Source organism: Phyllostomus discolor, chromosome 6 (assembly GCF_004126475.2).
Source record: "Phyllostomus discolor isolate MPI-MPIP mPhyDis1 chromosome 6, mPhyDis1.pri.v3, whole genome shotgun sequence".
In the NCBI taxonomy this organism is placed as follows: domain Eukaryota; kingdom Metazoa; phylum Chordata; class Mammalia; order Chiroptera; family Phyllostomidae; genus Phyllostomus; species Phyllostomus discolor.
This window is the reverse complement of record NC_040908.2, coordinates 80,337,213-80,351,557: the sequence shown is the minus strand read 5'-3', so window position 1 is coordinate 80,351,557 and position 14,345 is coordinate 80,337,213. Positions and strand designations below refer to the sequence as shown.

At 53.8% G+C, this 14,345-nt stretch overlaps 1 protein-coding gene across 13 annotated transcripts in view; it reads left to right on the top strand.

The window, feature by feature from the left end:
- Window positions 1-14,103, top strand: part of CEP164 (centrosomal protein 164) — a 77,265-nt gene extending 63,162 nt beyond the window's left edge. For 12 of the 13 annotated variants that reach the window (XM_036028520.1, XM_036028521.1, XM_036028529.1 and 9 more), the window contains 16 exons: window positions 973-1,050; window positions 1,259-1,390; window positions 1,734-1,856; window positions 2,976-3,119; window positions 3,530-3,613; window positions 3,760-3,828; window positions 4,140-4,315; window positions 4,676-4,802; window positions 5,076-5,143; window positions 5,613-5,820; window positions 6,791-6,898; window positions 7,569-7,683; window positions 8,260-8,607; window positions 9,478-9,544; window positions 10,387-10,509; window positions 10,700-14,103. In XM_036028520.1, the coding sequence (XP_035884413.1) occupies window positions 973-1,050; window positions 1,259-1,390; window positions 1,734-1,856; window positions 2,976-3,119; window positions 3,530-3,613; window positions 3,760-3,828; window positions 4,140-4,315; window positions 4,676-4,802; window positions 5,076-5,143; window positions 5,613-5,820; window positions 6,791-6,898; window positions 7,569-7,683; window positions 8,260-8,607; window positions 9,478-9,544; window positions 10,387-10,509; window positions 10,700-10,793 (2,064 nt within the window). In that variant the 3' untranslated portion in view covers window positions 10,794-14,103. Of the gene's footprint in view, window positions 1-972; window positions 1,051-1,258; window positions 1,391-1,733; window positions 1,857-2,975; window positions 3,120-3,529; window positions 3,614-3,759; window positions 3,829-4,139; window positions 4,316-4,675; window positions 4,803-5,075; window positions 5,144-5,612; window positions 5,821-6,790; window positions 6,899-7,568; window positions 7,684-8,259; window positions 8,608-9,477; window positions 9,545-10,386; window positions 10,510-10,695 lie in introns of all 13 variants that reach the window. The other variant, XM_036028523.1, reaches the window with a different exon arrangement.
- Window positions 14,104-14,345: the final 242 nt, after the last annotated feature.

Below are 14,345 nucleotides of genomic sequence, written 5' to 3'. Positions count from 1 at the left end.
TAGGGAGGGACTGAGTGTGACGGGAGAGCCATCCTTGGGTTTGCAGGTTGGGGAGCCAGGCAGAGAGTGGGAGTTGCACAGACGGACGCAGAGACAGTGGGCCTATTGCTCCACATGGACGCAGCTTGTCTCGGGGCAGGTGCTAGCTCTGGACCCCTTGGCAGAGCCAGAGGTTCTGGAGATGTCCAGAGGCTCCATCTGGGGCCAGCTGGGCCACTAGCAGCCAGGTGTTGTCTATAGCAGTGAAAAAGTTTGAGGGGAGATGGCCTGTGGGCTTTGGAAGATTGCATTGCTGAGAGAACTTAAACCAGACCAGAGGTCCCTAGACAAGTGTGTGTTGTCCCTGTTCTTATCTCTGAGGGACAGCTGTGATGGCCTTTCATCTCTCTCCTTTTCTCTCCTGCCTTAGCATGAGAGGTTAGCACTCTTAGAGGAATTTTTTCCTCCTTTGTCCTTCCTCCCTATCCTTCTGATCTGACGGTCTGTCTCTAGGTAAGAGGCTGAAGTCAGTAGCCATCAGGCCACAGGGAGCTTCTGTTTTCTTTTGGTTAAGGGAGGAACCTGAGCTCTCAGACAAGGAGAAATGCTAACAGGGTGGGGAGAACCCTGTACTGCAAGTGCTTGGGTAGACAGTGCTAAAACCTCCAGCCCTCCCTGCCTTGGGTCTTGGTCATAGACATGAGTGTTACCCAAGTGACCGTGGCCTAGCCCAGAGGCTGGGCATGGAAGCAGCAACCTGAGGCTTACCTAAAGGCCCCTCCACTCTGTCCTTCATGTTCTTGTTCATTTGCAAGTTGCAGACTTTAGGGACTGAGTTATACTGGAGGAACAAAGATGTGCCTGTGGTTCCCCTCGGCCCTTTAGTGTGAGGAGCGTTGAGGATGGTTGTCCTGGCTCGCTCTTCCTCTAGGGTCAGTGCCCAGCCAGCCTTCCCTGCCCTGCATCCCTCACAGACCCTTCGTTGCTCCCCAGGTGGTGGCAGCACTGGAGAGGGAGCACAGAGCTGAGTTGGAGCAACTCTCTTCCTCCCTGAAGGCCAAGCATAGACAGGTAGGTGTTGCTAGCTGGGCCTGCATGCCAGAGCCTGGGCATGGAGGTCCTTGTGCATCATCCTCAAGACCCCTTCACTGCTATGTCCCATCCCTGCCATGAGGGAGGCAGCCTCTCTCTCACCACAGCCCCAAGAGGAGGGGCACTGGGTCCCTGGGAGGTGAATTCCCCTGAGCCACAGTAGTGCTCTGTGCGGGGGTCTGCTCAGGTTGTCTCCAGGCTCCAGAAGAAGATAGAGGAAGCTCAGCAGAAAGAGGAGGCCCAGCTGCAAGAGAGCCTGCGGGGGACGGAGCAGAGAGCACAGCACAGAGTTCACCAAGTAGTAGAGTATGAGCAAGAGGTAAATGCCAGTCTGCCTCTTTGACCTTATGTGTGCCTGATGGGGAGGCTCTGACGGTTGGCCAAGCCATCCTAGTCCAAAGGATCCTCCTCTTTACTTTGGATGGCTCCACTGGGGTTAGAGCTTCTGGTTCCCTTCTTATGTCTTGGTTTCCTTGAGGCCAGGTGCTTTTCCACCCCCATGCCCCTGCATGTGGGGAGGTAGTGCTGGGGTATCGCCATGTGTATGTCATGTGTCATGTACCTGTGATGTATGTGTTGTGTGTGTGGGGAAGGTTGGGGAGGTGTGCGTGTATGAGGCCTTTAGGTGCTTCAGTTCTGCCTGTTGTATGCCTTCCCTGCAGCTCAGTGCTCTCCTGAGAGAGAAGCGCCAGGAAGTGGAAAGGGAGCATGAGAGGAAGATGGACAAGATGAAGGAGGAGCACCAGCAATTGCTGGCTGAGGCCAGAGAGCAGTATGAAGCTGAGGTGCCTTGGCCACACGCCCTGCATGCATGTGCCCATGTCACATACAACCTGGGCCTTTCCCAGCTGGCTTGAGGGCAGGGGAAGAGGAAAAACCGTGGTCATGGTTTGTGGGAGGCTTTCTTCCCTGGCCCCCTACAATGGGGGAGTCATTTTGCCTGTTTACTAAACCATTAGATGAGGAGTGCTTCCTCTCCATCAGGCAGGCTGTGCTTTCCTCTCACGGTAATACTAGTTAACATTGAGCGTGTACTACGTGCCAGGCACTGTTTTAAGCTCTTTATATACATTAACTGATTTAACCCTCACAACACCTTTAGGAGATACATACTATCATTATCTCTGTTTTAAAAATGAGGAAACTGAGACTTGGGGTACGTAAGCAGCTTTCCCAAGGTCCCCCCTGGCTAAAAGCAGAGGAGGCAGGGCTCAAGCCTAGACTGTCTGACTTCAGAGCCTTCAGCTTTAACCTCCCTAACAACATGCCACCAGGGCTTATGGAAATTCTGGGATACCAAGAAGTAAACTAGCAAGAGCCAACCAATGTGTACATATTATCTGCTCATCTTTGGCCCTTGGCCTTGGTGGGGTGGGGGGAGTTCAGTTATCTAAGTGGCCCCGCTCTGGCTTGGCTTGCTTCCATTGGGGTGAACAATGGCGGGGTGGCTGACTTTAGTCCACAGTTGTGCCTGTGCCCTGGACTTCGAGGCTGCTGCTCCAGGGACTGGAACCAGTATCCCAGACTCTTTGTACAGTCCTTCCCAGGGCAGAAATAGCAGGCCCCTTCATGATGAAATGTAGTTGACTCCTTTCCCAAACCAATTCTGACCTTGCTGAAGAATAGTGATAATTTACCAACGGCCTCTGTTTCCTTGGAGAAGGGAAGCTGTATATGGTATTCCTCTTGACATCTGACCAGCCTCTGCTTTAGTGGCCGAGCAGGGTGCAGGCCTTTGGGGGGCAGGACCATGCTATTCTCGATGGTCTTCTTTAAGAGCTGGCCTCAGGGAACAGATGGAGTCCTTGACCTTACTTACTCCAGGTGGCAGGAGTGGGAGGCTGTGGCTTTAGGGGTGTGAGGGCACCTGCCATCTCCCATGGGCGGCCCCACCCTCCATGCAGGAGAGGAAGCAGCGAGCTGAACTCCTGGGGCACCTGACTGGAGAGCTGGAGCGCCTGCGAAGGGCTCATGAGCAAGAACTGGAGACCGTGAGGCAGGAGCAAGACAAGCGGCTGGAGGACTTGCGGCATCGGCAGTGGGAGCAGGTGGGGACTCTGGGCAGTCACGTGGGGCCCACCTCCATGCAGGGTGGAGAAGTGCTGGGGCAGCAGGACAGCAGGATGGAGGCTGACAGCTTCAGGAGTGGGGGCCTCTCACTGGTCATCCCCGAACTGGGACATCTCTGCTCCTTTCGTGTGCCAGGGCATATCCCCAGATTTAGAAGAGCAGATCTGCCTCTGTAGGGCTGTGGGGTTGGCACTTCTGCTTTTGCTTGCCCCTACTGGAGTTAAAGAAGGTGTGGTGCTTTCCTGGGAGGCCTCTGGATAACGATGCAGCCTGAGCTGTCTGGGGGGTATGCCATGGGACGGTGGGTCAGGACCTCTCCTGCCCCTCAGCTAATGCCTTGTACCCTTTCTACACTTACATATTTTTCTCCATCTTTGCTTCTCTGCAGGAAAGGAAACTTCGAGATTTAGAGGTGGAACTTGAAACCAGAGCCAAAGATGTCAAGGCCAGAGTGGCTGAGCTGGACATCCAGGTGAGGGTTTGGGGTGGAGGACAGGATCTCCAGGTGCCCTTTACCTTGGAGTCATAGCTTCCCCAAGAGAGGATGGGACTTTCTGCCCTTTAACCTGAGGCCTGGAGTTGGCCTAGAGGCCCTGTTTCCCCCACCCCCTCCCTCAGGAGGAGACTGTCCGGAAGGAGAAGCAGCAGCTCCTTGATGTGAAGAAGCAGGTTGAGCTGGAGAGCAAGGTTTGTCTGACTTCCCTCCTTTGTCTCTCTGCATTCCCTTTCCTCCCTTTCTTCTCCCTGTAGCATGCTACCTTTTGTTCACTTGACCTCTCTAGAGCTTTGGGGTTATTCCACAACCCAGGAACCTCAGGTAGTGGGAGTGTGAGGGGAGGATGGGAGCCTGCACAACCTCTGACCAAAGTCATGGTGACCTTGGTGTGTCAGTCCCGCTCTTGCCCCTGCTCTTCAGGATCCCTGTTGTCCAATGCTGCCTGCTCTCTGCCTTCTTCCCATTGTTTCTCCAGGTGCTTCTATCTTTTCTTCTGCCCTAGAAAGTCACAGCCACCCATCATCAACTGGAAGAGGCAAAGAAGGAGCACACCCACCTGTTGGAGTCAAACCAGCAGCTCCGAAGAATTCTCGGTGAGCTTCGGACCCACAAGTTGGAGCTGGAATCCCAGGTGGATCTGCTGCAGGCCCAGACTCAGAGGCTGCAGAAGCACATCAGGTAGTGTGGACACCCTGCACTTAGCCACCTCATGCCCTCTGACCTCTGCTGTTCACGAGCCCTGTCTACTCATGGCCCACTTAACAGGCAGAGGCAGAGCCAGGCCATGTCTGCTGCCTTTTGTAGGGAGAGGGGCTTGTTAGGAGGCTGTGAATAGCTGGGGTCCCTGGTTTTACCATTCATGCCCCAGTCCTGCCTCAGAGACTTTGACAGGAGTGAAAGGGAGGGGATGGTCTTACTCTCTACCTGAGGTTGGGGCTTGAAGTCCAGCCAGGGGTCTTGACAGTGTGCTGCCAGGCCTGCTTCATCACATGACCCTGCCTCACTCCCTGCACCTCCCACTCCCCTCTTCTACCACAGTGATCTGGAGGCCAAAGCTCAGAGGAAGCAGGACACACTGAAAGCGCTGGCAGTCAAGAAGAGCAGTGCTTCCCCATGTTTTGAGCCAGATCTCCACATTGAAGACCTGAGGAGATCCCTTGGAACTGTGAGCTTCTCTGTGCCTTGGACGGGACAGGATGGCTGGCCTGGGGCAGCAGGAGGTGTAGGGTGGCAGGAGGGCTCCTGGCTCTGTTCTGCAGAGGGCCTTAGCCTCCTGTTCTTGTCGCTCCCAGTGCCCCATTTCCATCTGTGAGTGAACAGTGCCCAGCAGCCAGCAGAGCCCCGTGTCTTGTCCCTGGGCAGGGTTCAGAGCCCCTTGAGCCTGCGGTGTATCTGCTTGTATTGCATTCAGTGGGCCTTTCCTACCATGTATCCTTAGAGCCAGACCGAAGAGGTACCCTCTTCTGTGTCCCAGAGCAAGGAGGACACTGACTTGTCCCTGGACAGGTGAGTTCTGATAGCCTGTCTTTTGTGGGGCTGAGGATGCCATGAAGGGGTGAGTGCCTATGTCACAGAGCTTGGGTGACCTGAAATGAGGTGACAGCAGTCACCAGTGGGGCTTGGTTCAGGGAAGGGGGTTGGGGGTCTGAGGAATCTCCTCTGGCAAGCAAAGTAGAAACCTACTGTGACTGCTGACACAGCATGCTGATCCACCAATCCCTGGTTAGGGGTCAGGCTGATGGCAGTGTCTGGCCATCCATGTGGAGGCCTCTCAGAGTCGGCAAGGAGGACTCAGTGCGACACGCCCCATGCTGTAGTATCCCTGTACACTGTCCAAGTCCAGCCAGTAGCCTGTGCTCAGGTTGGGTATCTGCTGGGGAAATGGTCAAGTGACCCAGAGCAAGGGTTCTCAGAGTCTTTGTTGACCCTCTCCACCCTCCACCCTCCACCCGCTTCTTGCCCTGGCCTCCCACAGCTTCCGGCACTACCTCTCTGCCGAGGGGGTAGCTCTCCGCAGTGCCAGGGAGTTCCTGGTGCAGCAGAAACACTCCATGCGGAGGCGGCAGATAGCTCTGAAAGCTGCCCAGCAGCACTGGCACCATGAGCTGGCTAGTGCTCCGGATGCAACCAAAGACCCACTAGGCACCAAGGCCCTGGAGGACGTGCGGAAGGACCTGCAGGAGGTCAGGAGCTTCGAGAATGGCCGCCAGTCCCAGGGGAGGGCAGGGGGGCCAGGGCCACACTCCCCTTGGGGCTCAGTCTCAATTGATCGTTCTGGGGTCCCCAGGAGAGTGGTGACCTGGTAGTTACAGGTCCTCTAGGGTGGCTGGAGAGGTGACAAAAGTTAGGGATCTCCACAAGGGTGAGAGCACTGTCACCCCCCAAGGCAGTGCACAGTGTGCAGAGTGCTTTCTCTGATCACGAGCCACCTGGTCCTCACAGCAGCCCTAGGTGACGCAGCCCTAGGTGATGTGTGTGGCAGGTGATGTTATTCCTGTTTCCTAGGTGAAGGGTATAAGTAAGGTTTTTCAAAATTTACACCCAGTGCCTTGCTTGTCCATTCCCTCACCTAAAGGCTTCATTTATGACTGAAAATGCTTTGAGTATACCCTCAGCACAAGATTAAGTGACTTCTCTTTGGAACTTCGATGCCCTGATTTGCACTGAAGAGCCAGAGACTTCGTGGCCCTTGTTAGCTGGGATCACAGCTGTTTGGGGCCTCTTCGAATTCGCCTGGTGTCAGAGCTGTGAGCACCCATGGCTGGTGGGGTGGAGCAGCAGGCAGGAGGCCGACACGGAGTGCAGACTCCCCAGGGGCATGTGCATGCCACTCTGGGCCTGCCATTGCTCTCTGTACCCTCTGACGACAGTGACCACAACAACAAGTGCGGTAGTAGTTGGAGCAGTGATAATATGCCCGTTTGGTTAGCAGTGACCATGGGAGAACTTACTAGGTATGGGTGTAGGGCTAAGCATGTAATATGCTCTTATCTAATTCTCATGATCCTATGGAAAGTAGTTCTCTTTCTTCAGTGAGAATCTAGACCGAGAGTTAAATAAGCTCAGGATAACCCACCTGACGAGTGGCAAAGCTGGGACTGCAGCTCTGTGTGGAAGTCCCCAAATTTCTCCCTGCTTCTCCCCTGAGTGCAGGAGGAGAGGCACCTGGATGAGATGCAGTCGGCCATGCGGAAAGGCCACAACCTTCTCAAGAAGAAAGAGGAGAAGCTGAATCAGCTGGAGTCCTCTCTGCAGGAAGAGGTGCAGCCCTGTGGCCACATGGCCCCATGTGGCCACAGCTTCCTTTTCTGTTCCCAGGATACGCTGAGTTCTTTGGTCCTGTGTTGAGGGCACTGAGCCTCTAGGGCCGGGATTGGCCATGGCTTCGGCCCCCTGGGCTGGTGAAAATGGCAGTGGCTTCAGCTTTGAGTTTGGTTATCTATGCTGAGTGGTTCTGAGAGACCCAGAGCCTCTTGCTAGTTTCTTAAGAGAAGATCTAGCCCTTGCCCTTCCCCTGCCGTGGCACCTGAGGACAGATGTTCTTAGGCTGTTGGGAATACGTGCACCTAGGAGGCTTCCAGACCTTTCCTGGGGCATTATAGACTCTTCCCCCCGCCCCCCCCCCCCCCATTGCCTGAGGTGTGGGTGTGGCGGGAGGGAAGCTTAGATGGAGAGACATTGCAGGGAGGTTATTGGAGGAAAGGGTGGGCACTCTCTGGTCCTGGTGGCCCTGCTGCCTGTGTCCCCAATGGTTGAGCTGTGTTGGCCTAACCTCCTGCCTGCCCCCTGCAAGGCAACCTGCATGGTGTGCCTCTCCCAGAACTCTGGGTCCCAGAGAGCCCACACGCCGGTGCTGAGTCTCTCACATTGCCTGGGAAATGGGCAGAACGCCCAGGGAGAGACCAGTCATAACTGCTGCTGTTACCCATAGGCTGCAGGTGAGGATGCACTGAGAGGAACCCCCACCAAGAAAGTGGTGACCTTTGACCTCAGCAGCTCAGAAGACACTGGCAGTGAAAGTTCAGAATCCTGTGCCCTGCCTCACAGTGAGTGGTGGTAGCAGGGAAAAGAGGAAGGGCAAGATCACAGTTTCCATGGAGAGAGAGGAACTTGGGGAACAGGAGTGTAGCCCCCTTTTCTCGGCTCTGTGTGGGTTAGCCTTTGGGAGCCAGTGTCTGGAGCAGGTTCTTAGTAAATGCTTGGGAAGGAGTGAACCAGTCTGGATTTGCCAGCCCCCAGGGCCCAAAGGGTCCAGGAGAGCCTTCTGAATGTGCAGAGTACTGACAGTGAGGGGTGTCCCTGATCGCCACCCGCTTCCAGTGCTACCTTCGGGGAGGCTTGTCTCCCTCTGCTACTCTGGCCTGCGAAGCGGAGAGGGCCATCTCCCTCTCCTCCCCCTGGGGCCCTGCCCTGGAGAGCCTGTTTCTTGGGGTCAACTTCCTGTCTGCCCTATGTGGGACACAGAAGCCCTGCCATCCCCCAGTCTCCCAATCAAGGCGAGGGGCTGTTGCCTGGAGGAACAGAGAGGGGTGGGCAAGTAGGGTGCCACAGTGCCAGCTGGGCCTGGGGACACTCCAGACCTAAAATCTTGAGTCCTTTACCACCTGCCTCCTCCCTTTCAGTTGGCCTGACAGAAAGCCCCACCTTACTCAACAAGATTCACTACTTGGACAGCTCCCTGCAGCGGATTAGCAGCCAGCTAAATGATGTCCTCAGCATGCTGGGTGTCCTCAACACTCAGCCACCACCTCCGCTCCTCACTTCCACCTCAGCCCAGATCCCACCCCCATCCTGCAGGAGTGCTCTCCTTCCTACCCACGTCTCTCCGGGCCGAGTCTCAGCTTCATCCCCTGCTACACCCATGTCCACCCACTGGGCCTGGGCCCCGGGGCCAGGCCCTAGGCTCTCCTCCTCTGTGACTCAAACGGTGGACGACTTCCTGGTAGAGAAGTGGCGCAAGTATTTTCCAAGTAAGCTTCTTTCTGAGCCAGTGTGTGACTCTGGACTGAGCCTTCCCGACTTCCTCCTCCTTTTCCTGCCCACCCACACCCCCACGCTTCTTTTGCCCACCTCTCCACCTCCCCTACCCCCAGCTGTGGTTCTCTGATCCAGTGGCTGTGGGTCCCTGGGGAGGAGACCTTGCTGGTTGCCCTGAAGCTGCAGGCTCTGTGGACCACGACGGTGTGCCTGGGGCTTGGCTAGTTGGGGCCTTTGTGACTCCAGAGCTCAGCCCAACCTACAAGGTCCTTGTTGTTGTCATCGAGATAGCTGCCAATGATGTGTGTTGTGTTGTAGGCCAGGCATTTTATACGAAGTCTTTGATTTAGGTCTTACAATAGCCCTTTGAGGTAGTAATTATTTATCTCCACATTATAGATGAGAAAACTGAGACTTAGACTGGTTAAGTAATATGCCCCAGGGTGCCCAATAAGGGAGCAACAGACTGCATGTCTCTGTGACTTCAGAATCCTGCCTGTTGCCCTGGGCTGTATGGCTTCTTCCTGTTTCTGGGAAGGCTGGCTTCCCCTGGTCATAGCTCTGTTGAGGAATGTGAAAAGCCATAAAAACAGTTATTTGAATGGAAAAGTTACAACCCCACATTCCAACCCAAACAGAAAAGTAGATTAAGTTTGATGAATAAAATAGAGGAATTCCTGTCTATCACCTTTCTCTCACTTCCAACTACTGAAAGTTTCCCTGTTTCTATTTGTTTTGGGGGTGCTGCCTTTTCAGTGTTGGGGAGGTAGAGGTGCTGGGGAGCAGGGAGGTGGCCTGCTTGGGCTCAGCTCTGGATCAGCTGACCCACTGTCCTGTGTGAATGATTTCTTCCCACTTTCCAGCTGGGGTCCCATTCCTCAGCAGCAGCCCTGCCCCCTTGGAGAACAGGCTGGGTTACGTGTCTGCCAGGTAAGATTCCGTGTAGGCTCGGGGGGAACCACACAGTTCAGCTGCTTACTGCGCCTCCCTGGGCTGGTAGGACCTCGGAGGGGAGCAGAATTCATGGTTGTATAGCCAAGGCAGGTCAGGCAGGCTCCCAGTCCGCAGAGCTGCCTGAGTCTTAGAGCTTCTCCACACACAACCAGAGGCAAGTCCCTGCGCGGGTTTGGCTGGGAGTCCCTGGCCCAGCTCCATGAGGAACTGCCCTGTGGCACCTGCCGGGAGAGAACAGCCTCTGGCCTGACCCTGCACAATGCCCGCCCACTGGCCACTTCAGCACTGGAGTGTGGCCTTTCTCTTTGCCACCCAGGTCTTTGCTTCTGACAGCTCCCTTCTTCCCCCTCCAACTGAGCAAGCATCTGGAGTGAGAGGGGCGCCCTGTGGGGGAGACAGATGGGCAGCCATTTAAGCCTGTTATTTCTCATTCATCTTATTCCTTGCCAGATGTATCACCTACACACAAGACCCCCAACCATAAGTACCCCCACCCCATTTATCCCATTGACCATTTTGGGACTGATGCTGGGAAGGTATTTGAGCTGATATTGGGGAGAGCTTTCGCCGATAAGATTGGCCCAGAATCTGTGGATGTGGGAGCCTGGAGTCTTGATGTCAGGAGTATTTACCCAGGAGGGGGTGGGAACATTTGCAGGGGCATCCTGCCAATAGAGGAAGCTTTGAATTGCTCAGGAGACCCCCAACAAGGCTGCAGCTGGTATGTTGAGAAGAGGGAGGGGCAGATGTGATGGCCTCTGGTTGGCTGTGTCACGTCCTCTTCCTCTGACGCTCCCCCCATGTGTCCTTCTTCCCAGTGAGCAGCTCCGCCTCCTGCCGCGGCCCCAGTCACACATCCCTGATGTGGGCAGCACAAACTTTCAGGGCATGATCGAGGCTAACCTGAAGTGGCTAGAACGTTACAAGAGTGACCCCAAGTTGTATCCTTTAGCCATTTCTCAAACCCTGATCCCTTCCTACTGTAGCTGCTGGGATGGCTGAGCTGGGCTGCACGGCTTGTGTTTGTGCCAGGGGCTTCCAAAGAGGGTCCTGTTTGGCTTCTGACCCTTCCTTCCATGGCCCTTCCTGGTGCTCAGCTGACTGCAGAGTTTTCCTTCACCCTGTGGCCAGACATCTTTTCTCGGTGCATAAGCCCTCAGCCACTCTGGGCCTCCAGCAGCTGGGCCTGGACCAGAACAACAGACTGAAGATATATCGCTCTTGAGGCCCTGAGCAATGGCGTTTGGGGCACCTAGCGTCTCCTGCACCCAGACCAAGTGCCTAAGGAGGGCCCTGCACTTTATTTCCTCTGATAAAGCATTCTCCTGTTCCCTCTTTGCTGCTTGCCCCAATCAAAACTTGGAGGAACTACAGAGGGGAAGTGGGCTGGGAGAAAGGAGGGTACGACCGAAAGCAGTGAGTCACCAGCAGTGATCACGTAATGGGTCTCAGGCCAAAATACGTGGACTTTTCTGAGCTCCTGCATGGACACGGCAACACTGGGACATGGGCACCTTCAGGACGAGGCTTTAGAGGAGTTCACATTGAAGGCCAGGGGACTCCCTTTGGAGCCAAGTGGATCCCTCATACCTGCAGGGCACTTCCCAGTTCTGTGTGTGGTCCTCACTTCACTGGAACGAAGCCCTCGGCCTGTCTGTTCCCAGGGACCAGCCTCTGTCTCTTCGATACCTCAGCCTCATGGAGATCAGGCCCTTTTCTTTTTTCTTCCCTTTTCCTTTCTTTTTCCTCCCTCCCTCTCCCTTCTTTTTTAAATGTCCTCTTTCTTGAGCCCTGTTTCTCCTTTTAAATATCTCAGGATTGGACTCAGAGCCCTGCCAGAGGTTTCTGGAGGCAGCCAGAGTTTTGTCACTTATCTACTGCCTGCTGGCACTGTGCTGTTTCAGGGGCTGTCCTCAGTACCCCACCCCCTTCCCTTCTCTGGGCCTTCTCCCCAGAGCCCTCCCAGCTGGCTTCTCAGGTCTCAAGCACACAACTTTCAGGAAGACAACAAGCCATAGGAAAAGTCTGGCATGGTTTCTGGTCCTCACTTTGCTTTTTTCCACCTTGGGTGTATCCACAGGTTCTTGTTTCCATCTTGTTACCTTTTCTACCTGTGCCTGCCCCTGCTGCCTGCCCCTACTGCCCCTTCTCAGAGCTTAGAGGCTCATTCTGAAGGCGGTAAAGGGCTAGGCCATTGCTTCACCTTGGCAGTGATGGGTCTTGTGTCATTTTGGCTCAGCTTCCTGCAGCCCCACTTCTCATCAGCAGGCTCCCTGGGACTATAGAGGGTGTTCTCTGACATCTGTCTCATTTTTAAATTAAATGTCCCCATTTTTCTTGTCTTGAAAGCTGGGGGGTTGCCCTTGTTCTAATGCCTAGAAACCAAGTCTCCACCATCCCACTAATTTCTTTGTGCTGTAGATTAAGAAATGAAGATCCTTGGCTTTTTACCCTACCTCCCATTCTAACCCCATATATCCTGCTGTCAGCCTACCACACAGAAAACTCCTATTTCCTTGTGTGGTTGGTTCTGTGTGCTTTGGGACTAGTGTGTGTGTCACAGCCACCTCGGGTAACAATCCCACGTTTTGTACCTCAAGTAAATCTCTGCAGGTCCATGTTCTACAAGGTGACTGGTTGTGTGAATGTATCTCCAGTCCGAAGGCCTTTATTTCCTTCATCTTAAGAATAGAGGAAGGACAATTTAATATTCACAGAACATTTCCTAGGTAGCTGATCTAATCATTACAACAGACCTATGATGCAGCAATTTTCATCTTTGGTTCTGTGAATGAGAAAATCAAGGTTCAGAGGTCTTTAAGAACCTGGGGTCCTGGAGACAGCAGCTGAATTCCCTACAAGTAGATTCCTCACACCCATCCTGTGCCCTGCAGCCCGTCCCCTGCTGCCAGCCTTAGGAAGTGCTGACCTTCTCCATCTCTCCCTTCGCCCCGCTCCCTGCTCTGCTGCCTACCAGATGGAGACCCGCTGTGCGTTTCCCAAAGGGCACTGGTTTTCCCGTGCAGGCAAATGAAGCCTGAAGCAGGCAGATTTAGGTGGGTATTTTTCCCAACTCCAGCAGTGTGAACAACCTCCATACAGTGCAGATTTGGATCTGCAGCAACAGAGATAGGAGGAGAACCAGCTGGAGATGGCTGTGTTTCATGGATTTGCATCAGAAAACCAACTTAAAGAAAAAGCATACAAACTAACCCAGGTGTCCTACCTGCTCTGATGAAGGCAGGGAGAAAGGAAGCAAGCTAACATTTGTTGAACACCTGTATGCCAAGTGCTTTTAATATGTAATCCTTTAAACCTATGAAGTTGGTAATCATATTTTATAGATGAGGACATTTAGGCTCAGGTTAAATGACTGTAGTTTAAGGTCACTAGGATTTGAACCCAGGTTCATACATCCCTGAAGCCAAATCCTGTTGACCAGTATTGCCAGCATCTCCTATCTTCCTCATAGCTTGCAGAGCAGTCCTCACCAGCTTGCTGTAAAGACCTCGGCCGCAGGAAGGGGGTGGCTTCTGGCTGAGTGAGCACTGCCCCCCCACTCGACCCCACTGCGGCCAGTGTTTACAAAGTGACTTTTTCAAGACTCCCAAATTGTCCCATCCTTCCCCTCATGGATTTTAGAATCTGCCTTGGGAGTCTAGAATGAGACATTTACAGCTGAAAGGAGCCTTGCAGATGTCTGGTTCAGCACACTCATTTCACAGAGGAGGAAATGGCCTGGGGAGGTTACAGAAGTTGTCCAGAGTTAGTGTGTGGCAGAGGCGGGGCCAGAACTGAGGGACTGGTTCTGAAACTCCCAGCCTGAGGTTTCAGGAGTGTTTTCTGAAGGCTATTTATTTTGAATAGGCTGTATGTTCACATGCTCAATGTTCAAATGATATAAAAGTCACTCCATTACGGGCCATCTGGTTTTCCCCTTGAAGGAAACAAATATACCAGTTCCCTCTGGGGATTTTATGCAAATACAAAGGAAAAAAATGGACACTCTTTTGATGTTCTTCCCCTTTGCAGGTGGGCTTAAGAATCATTCCTAATACAGGAATAGACTCCCAAAGCTCTTGTGAGAGGTTCACTGACTATTTTCTTATGGGAGCAATGTTGGGAATGATAATTGCCCCACTGCACCCCCTCAACTGTCATGAAACTTACACACAAAATGGCAGTGCGGTGAGGAGGAAAATAACCCTGGCTTTTGGATGCCTGACTCTGACACCTATAAGCTCTGACCTGAACAGGTCCTTTCTGGGCCTGTGCCTTCCCTGCTCAAAGGCGCAAAGCCTGAATCCATGCTCCAGGGATGAAGCAGGGTGACTGCCTCAGCTTCAGTGGCTCTGAGGATCCACTGTGGGTGGGGATCTGCCCTCTTCCAAAGGGAGGCTCACTGCTGCCAGTGGCCTACGATAGGGCTTGGTGGGGTGGGGGGATTTGCCAGTCCTGCTGCTAGCTTTGTTAGTGGAGATGGGGAAGTGATGGTTATCATCAGTGTCCTAATAAATTGGAACCCCCACCTGCCAGCTTGTGCCTCCTTTCCTCTTTCGTCTTCCATCTGCCACTTCTGCATCCCACTGAATATGTCATCTCCAGCAGACATGTTCCCTAGAGGGCCCAGTGAAGGGCAGTGCAACACTGCTGTTATGGAGAAGGTGGCTGCCTGCTCTTGGGAGGTAGGAAGCAGTTGGACAGTTTGGTGAGGCTGAGGGGGCATGGAACAAATGAGGGCTCATTTACTCTCTCGGCCTCAATTTTGGCATTTGTA